This window comes from Oncorhynchus mykiss, chromosome 6 (assembly GCF_057628025.1).
Source record: "Oncorhynchus mykiss isolate SJ-2025 chromosome 6, ASM5762802v1, whole genome shotgun sequence".
NCBI lineage: Eukaryota > Metazoa > Chordata > Actinopteri > Salmoniformes > Salmonidae > Oncorhynchus > Oncorhynchus mykiss.
The window spans coordinates 71,387,501-71,410,738 of NC_143027.1; the positions used below are offsets into that span (position 1 = coordinate 71,387,501).

General features: G+C 44.2%; 1 protein-coding gene across 2 annotated transcripts in view; it reads right to left on the reverse strand.

Annotated features, from left to right (window-relative positions):
- LOC110526494 (spondin-1) overlaps window positions 1-15,143 on the reverse strand; it is a 137,120-nt gene extending 121,977 nt beyond the window's left edge. The window contains exons 1-2 of one of the 2 annotated variants that reach the window (XM_036980881.2): window positions 14,214-15,143; window positions 13,460-13,566 (exon numbers count right to left, since the gene is read on the reverse strand). In XM_036980881.2, coding sequence (XP_036836776.1) covers window positions 13,460-13,566; window positions 14,214-14,448 — 342 coding nt within the window. In that variant the 5' untranslated portion in view covers window positions 14,449-15,143. The remainder of the gene's footprint in view (window positions 1-13,459; window positions 13,567-14,213) is intronic. The other variant, XM_036980880.2, reaches the window with a different exon arrangement.
- Between the last annotated feature and the right edge of the window lie 8,095 nt (window positions 15,144-23,238).

Genomic DNA, 23,238 nt, shown 5'->3' on the forward strand with positions numbered 1-23,238 from the left:
GCAGATATTTCAGTTTACCCCTCGTATCCCACAGCAGATATTTCAGTTTACCCCTCGTATCCCACAGCAGATATTTCAGTTTACCCCTCGTATCCCACAGCAGATATTTCAGTTTACCCCTCATATCACCACAGCAGATATTTCAGTTTACCCCTCGTATCACCACAGCAGATATTTCAGTTTACCCCTCGTATCACCACAGCAGATATTTCAGTTTACCCCTCGTATCCCACAGCAGATATTTCAGTTTACCCCTCGTATCCCACAGCAGATATTTCAGTTTACCCCTCGTATCCCACAGCAGATATTTCAGTTTACCCCTCGTATCACCACAGCAGATATTTCAGTTTACCCCTCGTATCACCACAGCAGATATTTCAGTTTACACTTCGTAATCCCACAGCAGATATTTCAGTTTACCCCTCGTATCCCACAGCAGATATTTCACTTTAACCCTCGTATCCCACAACAGATATTTCAGTTTACCCCTCGTATCCCACAGCAAATATAGCAGCGCTGTCAGTGTGTGTAGAGCTGAGTGATTGGAGCTGACTGGATGATACAGCGCTTCCCTTTTTCACCCTCTGCCATTTACAATGCTCTGTCACGCCGTGCTGCGCCCACTAACCCACCCACCAAACCCCTCACCCACCCCCCTCGCCTCGAATAAGAAGAAACCTCAAGGCTGGTACTAAATAACAACAGCATGAGATCAATGGCAGGGAAAAATAAAACAGCCGAACATAAAAACCGTACAGCAGCAAAGAGGGTAATGAGATGTGGCAGGAGAAGGAACAAATGATAAAAACACCCTCTTTTTTCCTTCCTTCCTACATTCTTCGAGGGTTGTGCGCTCGGTCATGACATAGTAGTAACTGTGAGTAACTGAAGTGCTATACTGTAAAACTCGCCTCAACACAAGAAACGGTCAACTGTAAAACATTCAGCTTTATGTGGAAAGGGAATGAAACCAACAGGTTCACAAGAGTCTGCTACCAGTTCTGCTAGTTATGGCTGCTGTTAAACCCAACCACAGCCTCTCATTTATGAGGTCTGGCGTGTACACATACATTCACCCCTTGCTGATTGGATCACTGTATACTACCTCGGGCAGGTGGTAAGGAGTGAGGATGAGTGGAAGAATGAATAATATTCCCCTAAAGGAGGATGGTGAGAGACGTAAGGTATGAAAATACAGGGAGACAAGACTGGTGTGCAAACAGAGAAGCAAGTTTGGGAGGTGAAAAGGGGAGATAAGTCGGGAAGCAAAAGGTGCAGGGGACGATTGACTTGACTGCTGAGAGTCCCACAGCGAGGTTGGTTGGCAGTAGTTGGATGGGATGGATCAGGGACAGAGGCATTCCCTCACCCTCCTGTTTCCTTCACATTGATGAGGTTTGATATTGCCCTTTTCCACTAATCCTTTATCACTTAACCAGTGAATGGAAATGTGTTGAACTAACTGTACTCTTCTTTTCAAAGGTCTAAAAACATAATCATGTCAATTGATGACGTAATAACATCCCAACATCAGTGTCTTCATGTATTACTTCCCTTGTTTTGATGGACATGGAATAGTCCATCAAGTGCAAAGTGCAAAAACCCATCAATCTGGCACTCCAGGCAGGCTCAAGCAAACGCTCAAAGTATTTAAACGATTTCAAATCTGGATGGTAGATGGATGCCACCAGGGCAAATGTTGTCAAATTAACATGATGAGAAAACTTGCCTGAAACCTGAACACTTGCATTAGCTCCACAAGCTAACACCTTGGCTTCAGCTCAGCAGAGACTATCAAAGTATTGTGCTGTGCAAAACGAACCCAGTCAGCAGCACCAGCAACCATCAAGCTCAATCCAACCAGATATTTCTACTATAATACTGTAATGAAAACATTACCTTTGTTGTGAAGATTACATATGACTGATGTTTAATGCGCTATGAAGGTTGATGAATGATACTGCAACATTCATGAAGGGGTGATGAATTATTTCAATAAGGTGTTATTGATGCAGATGTATACCACCTTCGGTTTTGCCAAAACTGTTACGGTGCGTGAATGAGGACCCAAAAGCGAATTAACTTAAACAGAGCTTCTTTAATTACCAAACATAGGTAGGCTCAGACGGGCCGGCAGATTCCGACAGGACAAGACAAGATTACAGCAAACATGACGACAGTCTGGTTCAGGCATGAAACACAACAAACAAGAATCCGACAAGGACAGGAGCAGAAACAGAGAGAGATATAGGGACCTAATCAGAGGGAAAAAGGGAACAGGTGGGAAAAGGGGTGACGAGGTGGTTAGGAGGAGACAAGGCACAGCTGGGGGAAAGAGGGGGAGAAAAGGTAACCTAACAACGACCAGCAGAGGGAGACAGGGTGAAGGGAAAGGACAGAGACAAGACACAACATGACAGTACATGACAGTACCCCCCCACTCACCGAGCGCCTCCTGGCGCACTCGAGGAGGAAACCTGGCGGCAACGGAGGAAATCCTCGATCAGCGCACGGTCCAGCACGTCCCGAGAGGGAACCCAACTCCTCTCCTCAGGACCGTACCCCTCCCAATCTACGAGGTACTGGTGACCACGGCCCCGAGGACGCATGTCCAAAATTCTACGGACCCTGTAGATGGGTGCGCCCTCGACAAGGATGGGGGGGGGGGGGAAGACGAGCGGGGGCGCGAAGGACGGGCTTGATGCAGGAGACATGGAAGACCGGGTGGACGCGACGAAGGTATCGCGGAAGAAGAAGTCGAACTGCGACAGGATTAATGACCCGAGAAATACGGAACGGACCAATGAACCGCGGGGTCAACTTGCGAGAAGCCGTCTTAAGGGGAAGGTTCTGAGTGGAGAGCCAAACTCTCTGACCGCGACAATATCTAGGACTCTTAGTTCTACGCTTATTAGCAGCCCTCACAGTCTGCGTCCTATAACGGCAAAGTGCAGACCTGACCCTCTTCCAGGTGCGCTCGCAACGTTGGACAAAAGCCTGAGCGGAGGGGACGCTGGACTCGGCGAACTGAGATGAGAACAGCGGAGGCTGGTACCCGAGGCTACTCTGAAAAGGAGATAGCCCGGTCGCAGACGAAGGAAGCGAGTTGTGGGCGTATTCTGCCCAGGGGAGCTGTTCTGACCAAGACGCAGGGTTGCGAAAAGAAAGACTGCGTAAGATGCGACCAATAGTCTGATTGGCCCGTTCTGCTTGACCGTTAGACTGGGGGTGAAAGCCGGAAGAGAGACTGACGGAAGCCCCAATCAAACGGCAAAACTCCCTCCAAAATTGAGACGTGAATTGCGGACCTCTGTCCGAAACGACGTCTGACGGAAGGCCATGAATTCTGAAAACATTCTCGATGATGATTTGTGCCGTCTCTTTAGCAGAAGGAAGCTTAGCAAGGGGAATGAAATGAGCCGCCTTAGAGAACCTATCGACAACCGTAAGGATAACAGTCTTCCCCGCTGACGAAGGCAGTCCGGTGACAAAATCTAAGGCGATGTGAGACCACGGTCGAGAGGGAATAGGAAGCGGCCTGAGACGGCCGGCAGGAGGAGAGTTACCGGACTTAGTCTGCGCGCAGACCGAACAAGCAGCCACGAAACGACGCGTGTCATGCTCCCGGGTGGGCCACCAAAAACGCTGGCGAATGGAAGCAAGCGTACCCCGAACGCCAGGGTGGCCGGCTAACTTGGCAGAGTGAGCCCACTGAAGAACGGCCAGACGAGTAGGAACGGGAACGAAAAGAAGGTTCCTAGGACAAGCGCGCGGCGACGGAGTGTGAGTGAGCGCTTGCTTTACCTGCCTCTCAATTCCCCAGACAGTCAACCCGACAACACGCCCCTCAGGGAGAATCCCCTCGGGGTCAGTGGAGGCTACTGAAGAACTGAAGAGACGAGACAAAGCATCAGGCTTGGTGTTCTTAGAGCCCGGACGATAAGAAATCACGAACTCGAAACGAGCGAAAAACAGCGCCCAACGCGCCTGACGCGCATTAAGTCGTTTGGCAGAACGGATGTACTCAAGGTTCCTATGGTCAGTCCAAACGACAAAAGGAACGGTCGCCCCCTCCAACCACTGTCGCCATTCGCCTAGGGCTAACCGGATGGCGAGCAGTTCGCGGTTACCCACATCATAGTTACGTTCCGACGGCGACAGGCGATGAGAAAAATACGCGCATGGGTGGACCTTGTCGTCAGAGAGGGAGCGCTGAGAAAGAATGGCTCCCACGCCCACCTCTGACGCGTCAACCTCGACAACGAACTGTCTAGAGACGTCAGGTGTAACAAGGATAGGAGCGGATGTAAAACGATTCTTGAGGAGATCAAAAGCTCCCTGGGCGGAAACGGACCACTTAAAGCACGTCTTGACAGAAGTAAGGGCTGTGAGAGGAGCTGCCACCTGACCGAAATTACGGATGAAACGACGATAGAAGTTCGCGAAGCCGAGAAAGCGCTGCAGCTCGACGCGTGACTTAGGGACGGGCCAATCAATGACAGCTTGGACCTTAGCGGGATCCATCTTAATGCCTTCAGCGGAAATAACAGAACCGAGAAATGTGACGGAGGAGGCATGAAAAGTGCACTTCTCAGCCTTCACAAAAAGACAATTCTCTAAAAGGCGCTGGAGGACACGTCGAACGTGCTGAACATGAATCTGGAGTGACGGTGAAAAAATCAGGATATCGTCAAGGTAAACGAAAACAAAGATGTTCAGCATGTCTCTCAGGACATCATTGACTAATGCCTGAAAGACAGCTGGAGCGTTAGCGAGGCCGAAAGGAAGAACCCGGTATTCAAAGTGCCCTAACGGAGTGTTAAACGCCGTCTTCCACTCGTCCCCCTCCCTGATGCGCACGAGATGGTAAGCGTTACGAAGGTCCAACTTAGTGAAAAACCTGGCTCCCTGCAGGATCTCGAAGGCTGAAGACATAAGAGGAAGCGGATAACGATTCTTCACTGTTATGTCATTCAGCCCTCGATAATCTATGCAGGGGCGCAGAGACCCGTCCTTCTTCTTGACAAAAAAAAACCCCGCTCCGGCGGGAGAGGAGGAGGGGACTATGGTACCGGCGTCAAGAGCTACAGACAAATAATCTTCGAGAGCCTTACGTTCGGGAGCCGACAGAGAGTATAGTCTACCCCGGGGGGGGTGGTTCCCGGAAGGAGATCAATACTACAATCATACGACCGGTGTGGAGGAAGAGAGGTGGCCCTGGACCGACTGAACACCGTGCGCAGATCGTGATATTCCTCCGGCACCCCTGTCAAATCACCAGGCTCCTCCTGTGAAGAAGAGACAGAGGAAACAGGAGGGATAGCAGACATTAAACATTTCACATGACAAGAGACGTTCCAGGAGAGGATAGAATTACTAGACCAATTAATGGAAGGATTATGACAAACTAGCCAGGGATGGCCCAAAACAACAGGTGTAAAAGGTGAACGAAAAATTAAAAAAGAAATGGTTTCGCTATGATTACCAGAAACAGTGAGGGTTAAAGGTAGCGTCTCACGCTGAATCCTGGGGAGAGGACTACCATCCAGGGCGAACAAGGCCGTGGGCTCCTTTAACTGTCTGAGAGGAATGTCATGTTCCCGAGCCCAGGTCTCGTCCATAAAACAGCCCTCCGCCCCAGAGTCTATTAAGGCACTGCAGGAAGCTGACGAACCGGTCCAGCGTAGATGGACCGACAAGGTAGTGCAGGATCTTGAAGGAGAGACAGGAGTAGTAGCGCTCACCAGTAGCCCTCCGCTTACTGATGAGCTCTGGCCTTTTACTGGACATGAAGTGACAAAATGACCAGCGGAACCGCAATAGAGACAGAGGCGGTTGGTGATTCTCCGCTCCCTCTCCCTAGTCGAGATGCGGATACCTCCCAGCTGCATGGGCTCAGCACCCGAGCCGGCAGAGGAAGATGGTAGTGATGCGGAGAGGGGGGCAACGGAGAACGCGAGCTCCTTTCCACGAGCTCGGTGACGAAGATCAACCCGTCGCTCAATGCGAATAGCGAGTTCAATCAAGGAATCCACGCTGGAAGGAACCTCCCGGGAGAGAATCTCATCCTTTACCTCTGCGCGGAGACCCTCCAGAAAACGAGCGAGCAAAGCCGGCTCGTTCCAGCCACTGGAGGCAGCAAGAGTGCGAAACTCAATAGAGTAGTCTGTTATGGATCGATTACCTTGACATAGGGAAGACAGGGCCCTGGAAGCCTCCTCCCCAAAAACAGATCGATCAAAAACCCGTATCATCTCCTCCTTAAAGTCCTGATACTGGTTAGTACACTCAGCCCTTGCCTCCCAGATTGCCGTGCCCCACTCACGAGCCCGTCCAATAAGGAGAGATATGACGTAGGCGACACGAGCAGTGCTCCTGGAGAAAGTGTAGGGCTGGAGAGAAAACACAATATCACACTGGGTGAGGAACGAGCGGCATTCAGTGGGCTCCCCAGAGTAACACGGCGGGTTATTGATTCTGGGCTCCGGAGATTCGAAAGCCCTGGAAGTGGCCGGTGGATCGAGGCGGAGATGGTGAACCTGTTCTGTGAGGTTGGAGACTTGGGTGGCCAGGGTCTCAACGGCATGTCGAGCAGCAGACAATTCCTGCTCGTGTCTGCCTAGCATCGCTCCCTGGATCCCGACGGCTGAGTGGAGAGGATCCGAAGTCGCTGGGTCCATTCTTGGTCGGATTCTTCTGTTACGGTGCGTGAATGAGGACCCAAAAGCGAATTAACTTAAACAGAGCTTCTTTAATTACCAAACATAGGTAGGCTCAGACGGGCCGGCAGATTCCGACAGGACAAGACAAGATTACAGCAAACATGACGACAGTCTGGTTCAGGCATGAAACACAACAAACAAGAATCCGACAAGGACAGGAGCAGAAACAGAGAGAGATATAGGGACCTAATCAGAGGGAAAAAGGGAACAGGTGGGAAAAGGGGTGACGAGGTGGTTAGGAGGAGACAAGGCACAGCTGGGGGAAAGAGGGGGAGAAAAGGTAACCTAACAACGACCAGCAGAGGGAGACAGGGTGAAGGGAAAGGACAGAGACAAGACACAACATGACAGTACATGACAAAAACACACATACTGGTATATATCCACACATACAGACTCAACTTGTATTACAAACACACATATGCATACACACACTCACACGAATACATAGGCACAAAATAATACACAAACACACATACTCAGGGAACATTTTATTTCAAAATAAAAGTGGTTCTGTAAACCATGCTTACAGGCTATATACAGATGGAAGTCTGAAGTTTACATACACTTATGTTGGAGTCATTAAAGCTTGTTTTTCATCCACTCTACACATTTCTTGTTAACAAACTATAATTTTGGCAAGTCGGTTAGGACATCTACTTTGTGCATGACACAAGTAATGTTTCCAACAATTGTTTACATATAGATGATTTCACTTATAATTCACTGTATCACAATTCCAGTGAGTCAGAAGTTTACATACACTAAGTTGACTGTGCCTTTAAACAGCTTGGAAAATGATGTCATGGCCTTAGAAGCTTCCGATAGGCTAATTGACATAATTTGAGTCAATTGGGGGTGTACCTGTGGATGTTTTTCAAGGCCTACCTTCCTTCAAACTCAGTGCCTCTTTGCTTGACATAATGGGAAAATCAAAAGAAAATCAGCCAAGACCTCAGAAAAAAATGCAGACCTCCATAAGTCTGCTTCATCCTTGGGAGAAATGTCCAAACACCTGAAAGTACCACGTTCATCTGTGCAAACAATAGTATGCAAGTATAAACACCATGGGACCACACAGCCGTCATACCGCTCAGGAAGGAGATGCGTTTTGTCTCCTATAGATATACTTTGGTGTGAAAAGTGCAAATCAATCCAAGAACAACAGCAAAGGACCTTTTGAAGATGCTGGAGGAAACACGTACAAAAGTATCTATATCCACAGTAAAACAAGTCCTATATCGACATAACCTGAAAGGCCACTGCTCCAAAACCGCCATAAAAAAGCCAAACTACGGTTTGCAACTGTACATGGGGACAAAGATCATACTTTTTAGAGAAATGTCCTCTGGTCTCATGAAATAAAAATAGAACTGTTTGCCCATAATGACCATCATTATGTTTGGAGGAAAAAGGGGGAGGCTTGTAAGCCAAAGAACACCATCCCAACCGTGAAGCACGTGGGTGGTAGCATCATGTTGTGGGGGTGCTTTGCTGCAGGAGGGACTGGTGCACTTCACAAAATAGATGGCATGATGGGGTAGGAAAATGATGTGGATATATTGAAGCAAAATCTCAAGACATCAGTCAGGAAGTTAAAGCTTGGTCGCAAATAGGTCTTCCAAATGGACAATGACCCCAAGCATAATTCCAAAGTTGTTGCAAAATGGCTTAAGGACAACCGGTATTGGAGTGGCCATCACAAAGCCCTGACCTCAATCCTATAGAACATTTGTGGGCAGAACTGAAAAAGCATGTACAAGCAAGGAGGCCTACAAACCTGACTCTGTTACACCAGCTTTGTCAGGAGGAATGGGCCAAAATTCACCCAACTTATTGTGGGAAGCTTGTGGAAGGCTACCCGAAACATTTGACCAAAGTTAAACAATTTAAAGGAAATGCTACTAAATACTAATTGAGTGTATGTAAACTTCTGACCCACTGGCAATGTGATGAAAGAAATAAAAGCTGAAATAAATCATTCTCTCTACTATTATTCTGACATTTCACATTCTTAAAATAAAGTGGTGATCTTAACTGACTTAAGAGAGGGAATTGTTACTTTGATTAAATGTCAGGAATTGTGAAAAACTGAGTATTTGGCTGAGGTGAATGTAAACTTCCGACTTCAACTGTACATTGTTTGGAGTATGGAATAAAACAATCGTATATTATGATGGGCTGAATTTATGAATCTGCACACTATAAACAGAAAAAAAAACAGAATACATGCACATACAGTACATGCATTTGTTAAGATGAAAGTTGAACAGCAGTAACCCAGCAAACATGGGACGTCCTAAAAGACATTCGGCAGCTTTCCCATTATGTCCCTTAAGGGTTTCGCTGTGATGTTATCGCTCTGATGTTCTGAGAACGTTCTAAGAACATTGCGTGATGGTCCCAAGGGAACATTTTCTGGGAGACCTTTGTCTAGTTTCCTGTAAGTTCCCAGGACATCACAGAGAGACATGTCAGGACATTTTAAGAGCGTTCTTAGGAATTTCATTTGACTTGTTCTTAGGACGTCAAGTGATGTTCCCAAGAGAACGTTCTCTGGGGGACCTTTGTCTAGTTCCCTATACCTTTCCAGGACGTCACTGAGGACCATGTCAGGACCTTTTTATGACCTTTTCAGGATGTTCATTTTAGTAGTGCTTAGGACGTTATGTGATGTCCCAAGGGAAAGTTCTCTGAGTGACCTTTTTCAAAAACAATTGGTCCCAGGGCATCCCCGCACGTTTTTAGGATGTTCTTGGGGGGGTTCTGTCATGGTCCCCTGGAAGTATTGTCTAGTTCCCGGTTTGTCCTGGGGACGTCACCAAGTACGTTTTTAGTACGTTCTTGGGATATTGTGTTATGGTCCCCTGAAGGTTTTGTGTAGTTCCCAGTTGGCCCCGGGTCTTCCCCGAGGATGTTTTTAGGACGTTATTGGGATGTTGTGTGATGATCCCCTGGAGCTTTTGTCTAGTTCCCAGTTGGTCCCTGGTCTTCCCCGAGGACGTTTTTAGGACGTTCTTGCGATGTTGTGTCATGGTGCTCTGAAGCTAACCTGGACGTTCTTGGAGGCATTTGTCACGTGATTGTCCTAGGTGTCCCAAACCGTTATAAGTAAAGTAATGAAATGTTATGGGTGTTTTAAGGTTAGTGGTAAGCTGTTCAGCTGTTCAGCTAAAACAGTGTAGAAATCCTTCATAAATGACAATGTGATTACATTTGACATGATAACTTCAATACTGACTTTTCAATATGACCCCACCTGGGATTTAAACTCACAACCTCTAGATTTGGGACATGCTGATCTTTCTGCTGTGCCACAAAGTCTGTAGAATTTCAGAAGTCCCTTACATACCTCTTACATATACATGACTTAGAATACATCTCTGCACTTAGCAAAAGCATGCCATTTAGTTATCAGGTAATCAATCTGAATTTTTTTTTTGCATTTTTTGTATTTTTATTTCACCTTTATTTAACCAGGTAGGCTAGTTGAGAACACGTTCTCATTTACAACTGCGACCTGGCCAAGATAAAGAAAAGCAATTCGACACATACAACAACACAGAGTTACACATGGAATAAACATACATACAGTCAATAATACAATATCATTTTTTTTTTTACATTTGAAATTCTATATACATTGTGTGCAAATGAGGTAAGCTTTTTTTTAAATACCTCCAAAGATTCTCTCATTGATTTAATTTACTTATTTCAATTTGAGTTTTAAGTAAAGTTGTCTAATGTTGGTGGGGCATATTATTCTGTGTAAAACGGACTCAAAAAATACAATAGTTTTTCTTGAGTGTATTTTTAACAGTTACTTTGAAGTATAAAGTGTAGGAATAGGATGACATTTTAAATCAGTCAATGACACAGACATGGTGGCATTGAAGGAAGATTGTAATGCAGTGAACAAAGAGGTTGTGAGTTTAAATCCCAGGTGAGAACATGTGTATAAATAATAATAATAATAATGACTGTATGAATAAACATACACAACATGTGTAAAATATGTAAGTTGAAACACTGTATGTTAAAAGCACTGTGTGTGTGTGTGTGTGTGTGTGTGTGTGTGTGTGTGTGTGTGTGTGTGTGTGTGTGTGTGTGTGTGTGTGTGTGTATGTGTGTGACTAGCATTGCCAAAGGACAAAGAGCTATAATGGATCACTAGACAAAACCTCCAGGAGACCATGACACAACGTCCCGAAATCGTCCTCGAGACAATCCGGGAACCAGACACAATGTCCCGAAATCATCCTTGAGAAAAAACGGGAACTAGACAAAACCTCCAGGGGACCATGACACAACGTCTTTTTGGACGTTCCCGGGTCAAACTGGGAACTAGAAAAAATTTTCAGGGGACCATGACACAATGTCCCAAGAAAATCCCCGGGACCAACTGGAAACTAGAAAAAAAACTCCAGGGGACCATGACACAACATCCTGGCGACTTTAAGCAATCATTTTGTGACCTAACGATTCATTATTGTTTGCAGGGAAATATTGCAGATGACATGTTTAATACCAGAGCCTACAGATTCATTCAGATATTTTTTTGATCAGTGTGTGTGTGTGCGTGTGACTACATTTCAATGTGTGCTTGTGGGTGTGTCTATGTATGAGTATTCCTGTACGATGTGCATGAGGTTGTTAGTGTTGTAATTGGCGGTGGGTGCTGGTACTGTATGTGCATCAAATTGACTAAAGTACTACATAAAAAAAAATCTATTTTGGTTTGTTATTAAGTGATTGGTTGAAGTTATTACATTATTAATGAAGAAAAGTTGTTAACAACCAGTTAATGTAATAACTACCGGTTAATGGAATAACTTATTACATTTAGTGTTGAGAAATGTTACGTTTACCGTTCAACATTTTATTATGTTTATCGGCAAATTATAAAATGTACCGGGGGTATTACCAAAATGGGTTTTTACAAGTTATTACAAATAGAAAGTTATTACATTTACAGTTGTTACAAGGTGCGAAAATGATTTATATAAAGGTCATAAATATAATATATATTGCAGAAGTTCCACCTTGTCAGAATATTTTTTTTCCTGAAGCATTATAGGAGCTCAGTATTCATTGATTTATTCATATCACTCAAAGATTTCAGTCAGGTTGTGCGTGACTAGTTTAACAAATGGCTTCATAACATTGTTTGTTTAAAATAGTGTTTGTAAGGGAGGAGTATCAGTCCTCTGGCCCAGCAATCTGGTTATAAAACCTATAAACAACATCTTCTTGGCCAATTCACCTGCTGTGTGTTCTTGGCCTGAAACCTCTGTCTCCACCCAGCCCATCTCTCACCACACTAGAACCCGGAGGGCTTCATCAGAGCTGGGGACATGTCCTACAATATCCCCTGACATCTAAGTGTGAAAACACTTCCCCCATCCCTCCTTCTTCCTCTCTCGTTCCCTCCCTTTTCCAGTCCAGTTGGAGCCGTCTGTGTAGGCTGGGAACGATCTTCGCACGGAACCTGGCCAGATTTGTGTGTGCATGTGCGCACCGTACATGCATGCATTGCCAAATTTTACACACCTGGGCTCCCCCTGACTGGCACAAGGCTCCCTTTTCCATTTTCACACAGACTCTCTTTTTCTCACACACACACACACACACACACACACACACACACACACACACACACACACGCACAAGGGGCCGTAAATAGAGGTATTAGAGGAAACGAGATGAGAGTAATCGCGCTTCCTCCAAGATGATGCGTGAAACAGAACGACTCTGGCAGGAGGGGTCTGAGAGGGGACAGATTATGTTGGGAGTTCTCGCTCTCAAACACACACACACAGCGGACTGGGTGAGAGCCGGCACAGCAGTGTGCAGGAGATGGGTGTCCAGAGGCAGCATATGGTGTTGATGTAAGTGTTCTGCCAGGTGTGGTTAAGTGTGTTGGCTCTGCTCTGCTCTGGGAGAGAGGATATCCTTGCACCTGTATATCACATGACTGCATCAATACACTCCCTATTCGCTGGGACTGCTTTTCCCCCAGTGACTGACTGGCTGACTGACTCCATAATATGAATAGGGTATAAAAACGTACACTGCAAACTTGAAATACAGTATATTCAAAATGTCATTGACTTACACTGTGGATAAACTTATTAAAGGTTGAGTAAGTAGGAATTTTGTCCACAAATGTACCCACATTTCTATTAAATGTAAATATGTTATGATTAGTGAATGCCTTAATGTAGTTATTTTGTTAGATACTTCTCTCTATTAGCTGAAATCTTATTTTTTCATAGACATTTTAGCTGTCGGCTAGCTGTTTTGACCGCTATGAAGACGTTGTCTCCCTCTGAAGGCCCTTTGTTACTAGACAACCACCCAGCACTTGCCTGGACAGGCCTGCTCTCGACCTGGTGATAGCCAGTCTGAGAAATGTTCTAACAAACGTTTGTGCTATGAAACCAAATAAATACTGCAATCTGACCTACAAAACCTATTTTCTAGATTCATGATAGACAAAGCAAGGAAGGTGAACTTCAAAACGTGATGTACTTTTATTGTAATTTGCAGCCGTTGTTGGTACAGTAAGTAATGAATCTGCTAGCTTCTAATGTCTGACTACATCTAAAAGAACGCTACTTTCACCTGAATAACTGAAGGTCATTTAGAAGAAAATAAAAGATGCGTGTTGTAATATCTACATTTTCATTTTGTATCACTTTAATTATATATAATTGCAAATCTCCTTGTTGTCTTACCTGGAAATTGCCAGCATAGTCCTCTTCTTTGTCTCCTTCCCTGCCCTCCCTCAGAGCGATGAGCGTGAAACCTCTGAAGTAAGCGGGACTGGATGCATACAGAGTCACTGGGGATCACAAACACACAGTCAGTGAAGAAAACAAATTGATGGGGAACAGATTGATAGGTTTAATAAAGGTATGCAAAATCTAAAAGCACTAACCCTCCTGGATTCGTTCCTCATAGGAATGAGATCTTTATAGGCTATATCAATCAGAAGGGAAATTAGCTTTTCACTTGCTGACACAACTGGCAATTGCTGTCATTATTCGTGTCATTATCATTACTGTATTGATATGCAATAGCTTCACTGAGACAATGTGTTCAAATAAAACTGTGACGTGATGAGTGATTGAGCCAAAATTTGACTTTTGTTAGACTAATGCATCAAGATGTTAACTATAATGACCAATGAGTTCGCAAGTGGAGTCATCAAAAATGAAGTCAGAGCATCACAAGTTACAAATATTTCAGCAAAAAAACAGACGTCTATGAAGATAAAGTATGAGGGCATTCTGGTCTGTGTCCAACTCCTCTTTCCACAAGAGAGTTTGACTTGTCATAACACAGCTCTGGCTTTTAGGCTATCACTTCCTTATAAATGACCACAACACTGCGTCTTCACATGAATTGAACACAAAAGAGAAATAGGGTAGGCAAAAATACCCTATTGTGTGTCAGACAATGTGCGCGCAATGGGACGGAATACACTACCTCTGTAAGTGCTCCCAGGCTGATAATTTTCTGGGTCCCCCTCGACTCGGAGCCGAAACTCGTTGTAGCCTTCCTTCCGAGTGCCCTGAGCCCGTAATATCCGACCACAATACCCGTCTGACTTCCCAGCTCTCTCCGAGGGCTCTTCCGTGAAGGCGAATCCGGCGTTGCACAGCGCAGTGGAGATAAAACACTGTAACAGCAGAATGCACAGAAATATTCCCGCTCCTGCCATTGTGAAGCGGCAGCTCTCGCTCCAGTTGATGCGAGCAAAGGTGGTGAAAAACGAGTGAGGCTCAAGGGAGGAAAACACGCTTGCTTCACCACTCAAAACTCCAGGAATAGACGAAACTTGGCAATTGATAAGACTCCCCTCACTCGGGATACGAGGTAGCTGTCTCCGCTAAAGGTAAATCCATCCTGGAGAGATATAGAGTGCAGAGAAAGAATAGTTTACGATGTGCACTCGCTCTCACAGAATCGCACACTGATTTGTTGAAGAGCGTCTGATGATCAGTGGGTCTAGTGTTTGCTTAACTGAGCGCGAGAGCCTACACAGGGTCAGGGAAAATAGCGGAGCAGTGTAGCGCGTAGCGCGGCTGTCTCCAAGGCATGGACGCAGGCTATGAGCCCAACGACCTAAATGCACCTAGCCAACAGACTGGAAACAGACATTTCTACCAATGGCTGCAGTGACGGAGGGACGCGTTTGACATTCTAGCTGGAACCTGCCTGTGTGTTTGCTCAGCCGCGGATCCCCCCGCCCCCAAGCCCCCTGAGCCGAACGCACAGACACAGACAGATGCTCAAATAGTAATTAATAATGCATGCTAAACGACTCCCCCCCCCCCCTCCTGCACAGTCTGTATTGTGTGTGTGTGTGTGTGTGTGTGTGTGTGTGTGTGTGTGTGTGTGTGTGTGTGTGTGTGTGTGTGTGTGTGTGTGTGTGTGTGTGTGTGTGTGTGAAAGAGAGCAACTTCATTTAGAGGGAATGAAGTTAAACACATGGAATGTGGAACGAGCTTCCAGGGACTTCATTCTTAACCTTATATTGGCTTCTTTCACCGATAGTCCAGCTGATGCCACTGAAAGAGAATGGTCACTGACAGAGAAGGAGAATGTTCACAATAATCAATAAACTATTGTTTTAATCTGTCTCGAATGATGAATCAACAATGATCACAAGTTGGGGGCAGTCCATGTCACAGTTTTTATATTAGCCTGAAATCTATAACTGACCACAACAGATCTTGAAAAACAATCAGGAAAGCAACACCAGAAATGATATAGGCCCACTGTCTTTGTTATAGCAGCAATATGAGTAATGATGCCCTGTCATGCATTCTCCTCAGTATCACCCACAATACCCATGGGGCCTCAGTGAACTTTCATCTCCCATTTAGGTCAATAGTTCCTATGGTATAGGCATACTGTAATCCAGCTTTAAAATTATTTTATTTTAAATTAAAATTCTCTGCCTCTCTCATTCTATTCAAGTACTGTATAGTCTTGTTTCCCCGTTTCTTTGTACCCTCTGGCTCTCCCTCTAGTTCCCATGCTTCGGAGCCCTTGGAAATACGAGAGACAAAAAAGAGCCTTGCTTGGACATGAGACTTAAGCAGGATGTGCTAATGATGCTGTATACGTATACTTTATATCAGCACTTTATTATCATGTTTGATCACTATTACATCATTGATTATATACATCTTAATGGAATTTTACAAGAAACAACAGCAACATTCCAGGAGGGTAAAAAGTCAAAGAATTGCGTATTTTCGATTAGCCCTTTGAAATAGTTGTGGGAGTTGTTTTCTCAGATGTATAACAAGAAACATGTAGGCTACAAATCGATAAACGGGAAGTGTTCGTGAAATCACACGTTTTCATTGATAATTGATCTAACCTGCGAGACATGTGCTACTTAATCTTCTGTAACATTGTTTCAAAGCTCTCCCGCGGTTTATTTCAGTCTTCAATTGAATACGTAGGAGGAAGATGAGAATATGTAGAAGCCTGCCGATCCGCCCAATGGATGCGGAGAGACGCGGTGCTCTCCGCGGAGAAGATGCAAGCAGAGCGGGGAAGGCCAGTGATAGCTGGGTAATAAACCAGCAGGTGTCATGAAGCCTCCACTGCGGTCACAGCTCGGGTTGAAACGTTTTCATCCGCCTCTTGTCCTCCTACAACGCAACCACAGAGTAGACGATATAAAACTGCAGATAAAGGCAGCGTCGAGGGGATAAGCATAGAAGTCAGATTTTTACTGTGCTGAAAATAACGTTTTATTTTTTATCAGCATGCTTGTCTCTGCTCCTTTTCCTTCTTGTTTGTGATGGGAATGTTTGACACTGACTGAGAAAATGCCTTCAGTTATCTCAACAAGGAAACTATAAACTAAGGAGTCCGTTTATAGTTTGCACATAGGCTGTGGTCATATCATGCACATTTTCCTAGACTAAAAGTGCTGTGCTTATAGATATTTGAAGAAGGCCTTAAGTTATCTCAACAAGGAAACTATAAACTAAGGAGTCCGTTTATAGTTTGCACATAGGCTGTGGTCATATCATGCACATTTTCCTAGACTAAAAGTGCTGTGCTTATAGATATTTGATGAAGGCCTTAAGTTATCTCAACAAGGAAACTATAAACTAATGAGTCAGTTTATAGTTTGCATATAAGCTGTGGTCATATCATGCACATTTTCCTAGACTTAAAGTGCTGTGTTTATAGATATTTGAAGAAGGCAATTTAAAGCAATGCATATATTTATTTATCTCGCCTTTGATCCTATATGTAGCCTACAGGCAGGTCCATATTTATCGGCACCCTTGATAAAGGTCATAAAGATTAGCAAAAAGACTGTATAAAATACATTTTTACAAATGCTGAGCTATAGTATATGCTAAAATTGGGACCTTATATTAATTTATAATAATACAATTGCTTAGAGAAAGAGGTTTTAGGGGTCAAATGTACTGGCATCCCTGTTTTCAATACTCTAGCACCCTCCCCTTGCAAGGATAATGACACTGAGTTTAAAAAAAGAGAGATTGGAGAACACTTTGGGAAGGATCTTAGACCGTTCCTCCATATAGAATCTTTCCAGATCCTTGATATCATTTGCACTTATGGACTGCCCTCTTCAATTCAAACCACAGGTTTCCCGTGGGGTTAAAGTTTGGAGACTGAGATGGCCATTGCAAATTTTTGATTTAGTAGAAAATTAACAATTTCTTTGTGGATTTTAAAGTGTGTTTGGGGTTATTGTCTTGCTGGAAGATTCATTTCTGGCCAAGTGTCAGCCTCCTAGCAGAGGCAACCAGGTTTTGGGCTAAAATGTCCTGCTACTTGGTAAATGTAATGCTTCAATTGACCTTAATATGGGCCGCTGGACCAGTGGAAGCAAAAGAGCCCCATAACATAAAATATTTTACCATAGGTATGAGGTACTGTTCAGCGAATGCTTCTGTTTTTCAATGCCAAATCCACATGGCCAAAGAGGTCTCTTTTCATATCATCTGACCATAGCACTGTTCAGATTACATGAAAGTAGACATCGTTGGCCACGCACATCAGCACACACCAAAATCCACAAATAAATTATTAATTTACCAATAAATCAACATTTTGATTCCGGACTTGAACCCCATTGAAACTTATGGTTTGAAAAGATCCAAAGATCGGGAAAGATTCCATATGGGGGAATGGTCTAAGATCCCTCCCAATGTGTTCTCCAATCTCATAAAACATTTTAGAAAAAGGCTCAGTGGCGTTATCCTCGCAAGGGTAGGATACTGGAGTGCTGAAAACAGGGGTGCCAATCATTCGGATCCCTGTTTTTGTTTAATATGACTTATTGAACAAAATAACTTTCATTATTGTAGTATAAAATAATACAATTGCATGCAATATAGCTCAGTATTTTTTTTGCTCATCTTTGTCAAGGGTGCCAACAATTATGGACCTGACTGTAGGTCTAGGTCTAACTTTTCCTGTCCAAAGCATAGAACTACAACACGTACATTTTGCATATAGAAAAGACAACACACTGAACGTGTTCCTCAAAGCATTTCCTGATGTTTGCATATGAAAGTGAACAAACACAATCACATCTATTATTTTTCAGAGAAGCCAATTGACTCATTCCCCGCCAGCTCACAGCAGTGACTCAGCAGACTTGCGTAATAAAACTATTTATGATCCAACGGGTTTGTGTTGGTAATTATCACATATGGGCTTTTACGCAGGGAGTGCAACCACACATATGTTAGACTGCCTTACCCTGCCTTAGCCTCCCTCTAGTCTCTAGTTAATGGTAGCCTACAGCAAAGGCTGTGCTTATTTTTAGGAGCCAGGGGACTGTTGCAGGAGCGGTAAAAACAGAGGGAAATGGTTCAATTTCATCATTCAGATGTAATTTGATTTTATTTTTGCTTAAAGTCTGTTTCCTCTGTTTACTGGGAACTAATCCACTCAGTGATATGGATAGATAAGCATAATATTTGGTGGCACACAGTTTGATTGTCCTTTTCCTCTAAGAGTGGAAGGGGGAGGGGAGTGAGAGGGAGGGAGGGAGATAAAGAGAAAATGGTTAGAGGGAGAGAGGGAATAAAAGAGCAAGGCAATCGGGATGGAGGGCAGAGAAGAAGGGAGCAAAATTGTGAAAGAGGAGTAGCATGCAGGTTCTGATTTTGAAATCTCATCAAGGGTGGATCTCATATAGCCAGATGGAAGCTCAATCTCCTCCAGTTAGATGCACCTCCATCTAGAGATGAAAGTTCACCAAGATCCCATGGGGATGAACGGCTGGGAGGTGGTCAGCTGTTAATTGGAAAGGGAAAGAGAGGGAAAGGGAGATAATTGGAAAAGGAAAGGAGAGAGGGCAGCAGGGGAAAGAAGAGAAGAGAGTGATTGAGTAACATAAGCTGCAGGGCTGGGGGGAGAGGAAGAAAAGAAAATAAGAGATAATGGGGATAGAGATGAAAAGGAGAGAGGAGAGGTGCAACATAGAGAGAGCGATGAAAATGAGAGAGGATGGGGAGAGAGGAGAGGCGCAACATGGAGAGAGATGAAAATGAGAGAGGATGGGGAGAGAGGAGAGGTGCAACATGAAGAGAGAGAGGAAAATGAGAGAGGTTGGGGAGAGAGGAGAGGCGCAACATGAAAAGAGAGAGGAAAACGAGAGAGGCTGGGGAGAGAGGAGAGGTGCAACATGAAGAGAGAGAGGCTGGGGAGAGAGGAGAGGTGCAACATGAAGAGAGAGAGGAAAACGAGAGAGGCTGGGGAGAGAGGAGAGGTGTAACATGAAGAGAGAGAGGAAAACGAGAGAGGCTGGGGAGAGAGGAGAGGTGCAACATGAAGAGAGAGAGGAAAACGAGTGGATGGGGAGAGGGGAGAGGTGCAACAGGAAGAGTGGGGAGAACAAGAGGGAAAAGGAAGAGGGAGGAGGTGGTAATCCTTCCTCACTATAGATGACATCATTCTGAGAAGGCACATGTGGCCTCTGGATGTGGTTGCACCGGCACGCAAGGCGGTCGCTTCTGATCCAGACACTCGTGTTGTGTTTTCCTAGCTGGTGACGCCGTGGTCACAATGCGGTCACAGGGTTGGTTATGAAGTGGTCGCCATGGTATCCACTCCTGAAGCAAGCAGCTCATTAATGACAGGACTGACTGTGTTGCCTGTCTATGGAAACATATACCTCCATATGTATGACATATGTGTTATTTTAGTTGCTGTTTAATGACTATGTTGTTATCTTAACCCATTAAGTGTATGCCTGTACGTGTGTGTATGTGTGTACTTGTATGTGTCAATGTGTGTTTGTATGTGTGTATGTGTGTGTGTGTTTGTATGTGTGTATGTGTGTTTCTAATCGTGTATATATGGTTGTATGTATGTATGTGTGTTCGTATGTGTGTATGTGTGTATGTATGCGTGTTTGTATGTGTGTATGTGTGTGTGTGTTTGTATGTGTGTATGTGTGTTTCTAATCGTGTATATATGGTTGTATGTATGTATGTGTGTTCGTATGTGTGTATGTGTGTATGTATGCGTGTTTGTATGTGTGTATGTGTGTTTGTATGTGCATGTATGTGTGTATGTGTGTTTGTAGGTGCGTGTGCGTGTATGTGTGTTTGTATGTGCATGTATGTGTGCGTGTATGTGTGTTTGTATGTGTGTATGTATATGTGTATGTGTGTTTGTATGTGCATTTATGTGTGTATGTGTGTTTGAATGTGTGTTTGTGTTTGTATGCGTGTATGTGTGTTTGTATGTGTTTGTATGTGTGTGTGTGTTTGCAGGTGTGTACGTGTGTTTGCTACTCCTCTCACAATTTTGCTCCCGTATGTGCGTGTACAGTATGTGCGTGTGCGTGTATGTGTGTTTGTATGTGCATGTATGTGTGTTTGTATGTGCGTGTATGTGTGTTTGTATGCGTGTTTGTATGTGTGTATGTGTGTGTGTATGTGTGTTTGTATGTGTGTATGTGTGTGTGTATGTGTGTTTGTATGTGCTTGTGTGCACTTAATGTAGATAATGTTGCCACTACGAAATGTTTCTATCTTAATGTAGATAATGTAGCCACTATGAAACGTTTCTATCTTATTAATGTTGCCACTACAAAATGTTTCTATCTTAATGTAGATAATGTTGACATTATGAAACGTTTCTTTTTTAATATAGATCATGTTGTCACGATGAAAAGTTTCTATCTTCAATGAAGTTCTAATCTGATTAAAGTTGATCTTTATCTCTGCATCTTTCCCTTCCCTCTCTCTTTCCTCTTTGATTTCCTCTGTCTCTCTCTGTGGGACTTTGAACAACCCCCTTGTGCTTTGTTGTTTGCGGGGAGAAATAGAGGTCAAGAGGGGAAATTAAATTAGACTCATTTGATCATGGTGGAGAAGGAGATCTCTCTCATTAAAGTGTTGAGATCTCCGCTGTGAAGTCATTAGGGCCACATTTACCCAATGTTAGCTCTGGACCTGAGGAGCCATCCAGCATTTCAACCTCATTTTGAGGAAAAATGAATGATGGACAGGGAGAGAGGAAGGGAGAGAGTGTATGACACCTAACTGCATCACTTTGGGGAAATGTAGCTATAAACCCCAAGAAAATCTATGTAAATGTGACTTTTGGAAACTTATGGACATATGTTTTAGAAGGAATATACTGTATCTATTTTTCTAAACCTGAATAATGTCAATCTAGACAGAAATGTCAGCAGACAGACAGATAGGCAGAAGATTGATGAAAATAGAGATTGATACAATAGGATGTTTTAATCATAACTATAGCCTACTTTTACCTGACCTCCCTACAGGCTGTACTCAATAACCCTTGGTAGGATAAACACATAACAGACCTTCTGTTTTCTGCCACTCAGGAACTGTACGGATTCCTCTGATTCAGCAGACAGAGTTAATGTCTTCATGTCCACACCCTGCCACACACACACACACACACACACACACACACACACACACACACACACACACACACACACACGTCTCATGATTTCTGAAGTAATGCGTTTTGATGTCCGTCTAAATGCCTGAGTGAAACGTGTGCACTCGAGGGCTGGTAGCGTATGGGGTCCTTCAGAAGTGATTAGAGTCAGTTGGGTGGACGGAGGTGAACAGGGGGAGGGGAGTAGGGGGACCCACATCCCCAGGTACGGGAAGCAGCTGAGGCGTCACTCATTGGGTCCTGTCCCCCGCTCCGGAGAGGCTCGGGCGTATCCGAGTGGCTCTGAGGAAATCATACACCCTGTCAGAAGCTATTGAGCCCCCGCCTCAGATGCAGCCAGGGTCAGCCAACGTTTGCTAAGAAAGAGAAATGAGAAGGAGAGTTTTGGGCAGTGATGAAGTGGCTGGCTAAACCAAGTTTTATCCAAGACAGTGAGTGGATTGTAGGAATCTGTTTGACAGCCTTGACATAAGTAGCAGGTTTGATCCTGCTTTATTTTTCTAGTAGCCAGACATTTTTTACCTTTAATGCCAATTCCCTGCATCCAGCGTAGTTGTAAAAAAAAAAAACCCTGCGACAGGGTAATCAAATTAAGATTCTACACCTGTAGCTCTGGCTAAGCTCTCTTTGAGTTCCCCCAGACACCCATCTGCTCCACACGTCAACCTGAGTAGGACTTATCTGAACAAAAGGGGCCGATAAGAAGAATCAGACTGGGCTATTTAGACAGACATAGCACTCAGCTCTGCTCAGCACGGATGTAAACCACCATTATAGGCCCTTGAACTGCACTCTGTTAGATAGAATGCGACAACATGAAGACATGGATCGATACAGACTGATACACACATTCTGAACTGACAGCTTCAAACTGTTTACCAGTTTGACAGCTAGAAAGGAGCTTAGGGGGAATAGGTTTGTGTGTGTGTGTGTGTGTGTGTGTGTGTGTGTGTGTGTGTGTGTGTGTGTGTGTGTGTGTGTGTGTCTGGCTCTGTGTCTGGATCTGTGTGCCTGTGTGGGAGGTAGAATGTGTGTGTTGGACAGGGTTGGGGTCAATTCTCTTTAAATTCCAAAATCCAATTAGAAATGTTCCTAATTGAAAAGCATTGAAGATAATTAAAATAGGAATGTCTGTGTACTTCCTGAATTAACAGGCATTTAAAGAGATTTTAGCCTAACCCTGGTGTTGGCACATGTCTAATGTTGCTTCTCAAAATGCAATCAGTCATAGCCTTGGAGGAAGCAACATTGTCTTCCGCAGGATGAGACTTCCATTTCAAATCCATTACCCGTCACACATTTGCTAACTGTAGCTTTACAGATGACTTCATAATCATTTGTAACACATTGTCAAAACTTTTTCAGAGCAGAAGCAATGATTAAATATGTTCACTATTGAAACGCTATCTCCTGCTTTCTAAGACAAGGCCAGAATTGAAAAAATAATTGTTATATATAAAAGACAAATATTATTTTAACATTGTTTGTATCAATCCAGATTACATTTTCATAGGACAAATCAGCTGACTCATATAACCTGAACACATCG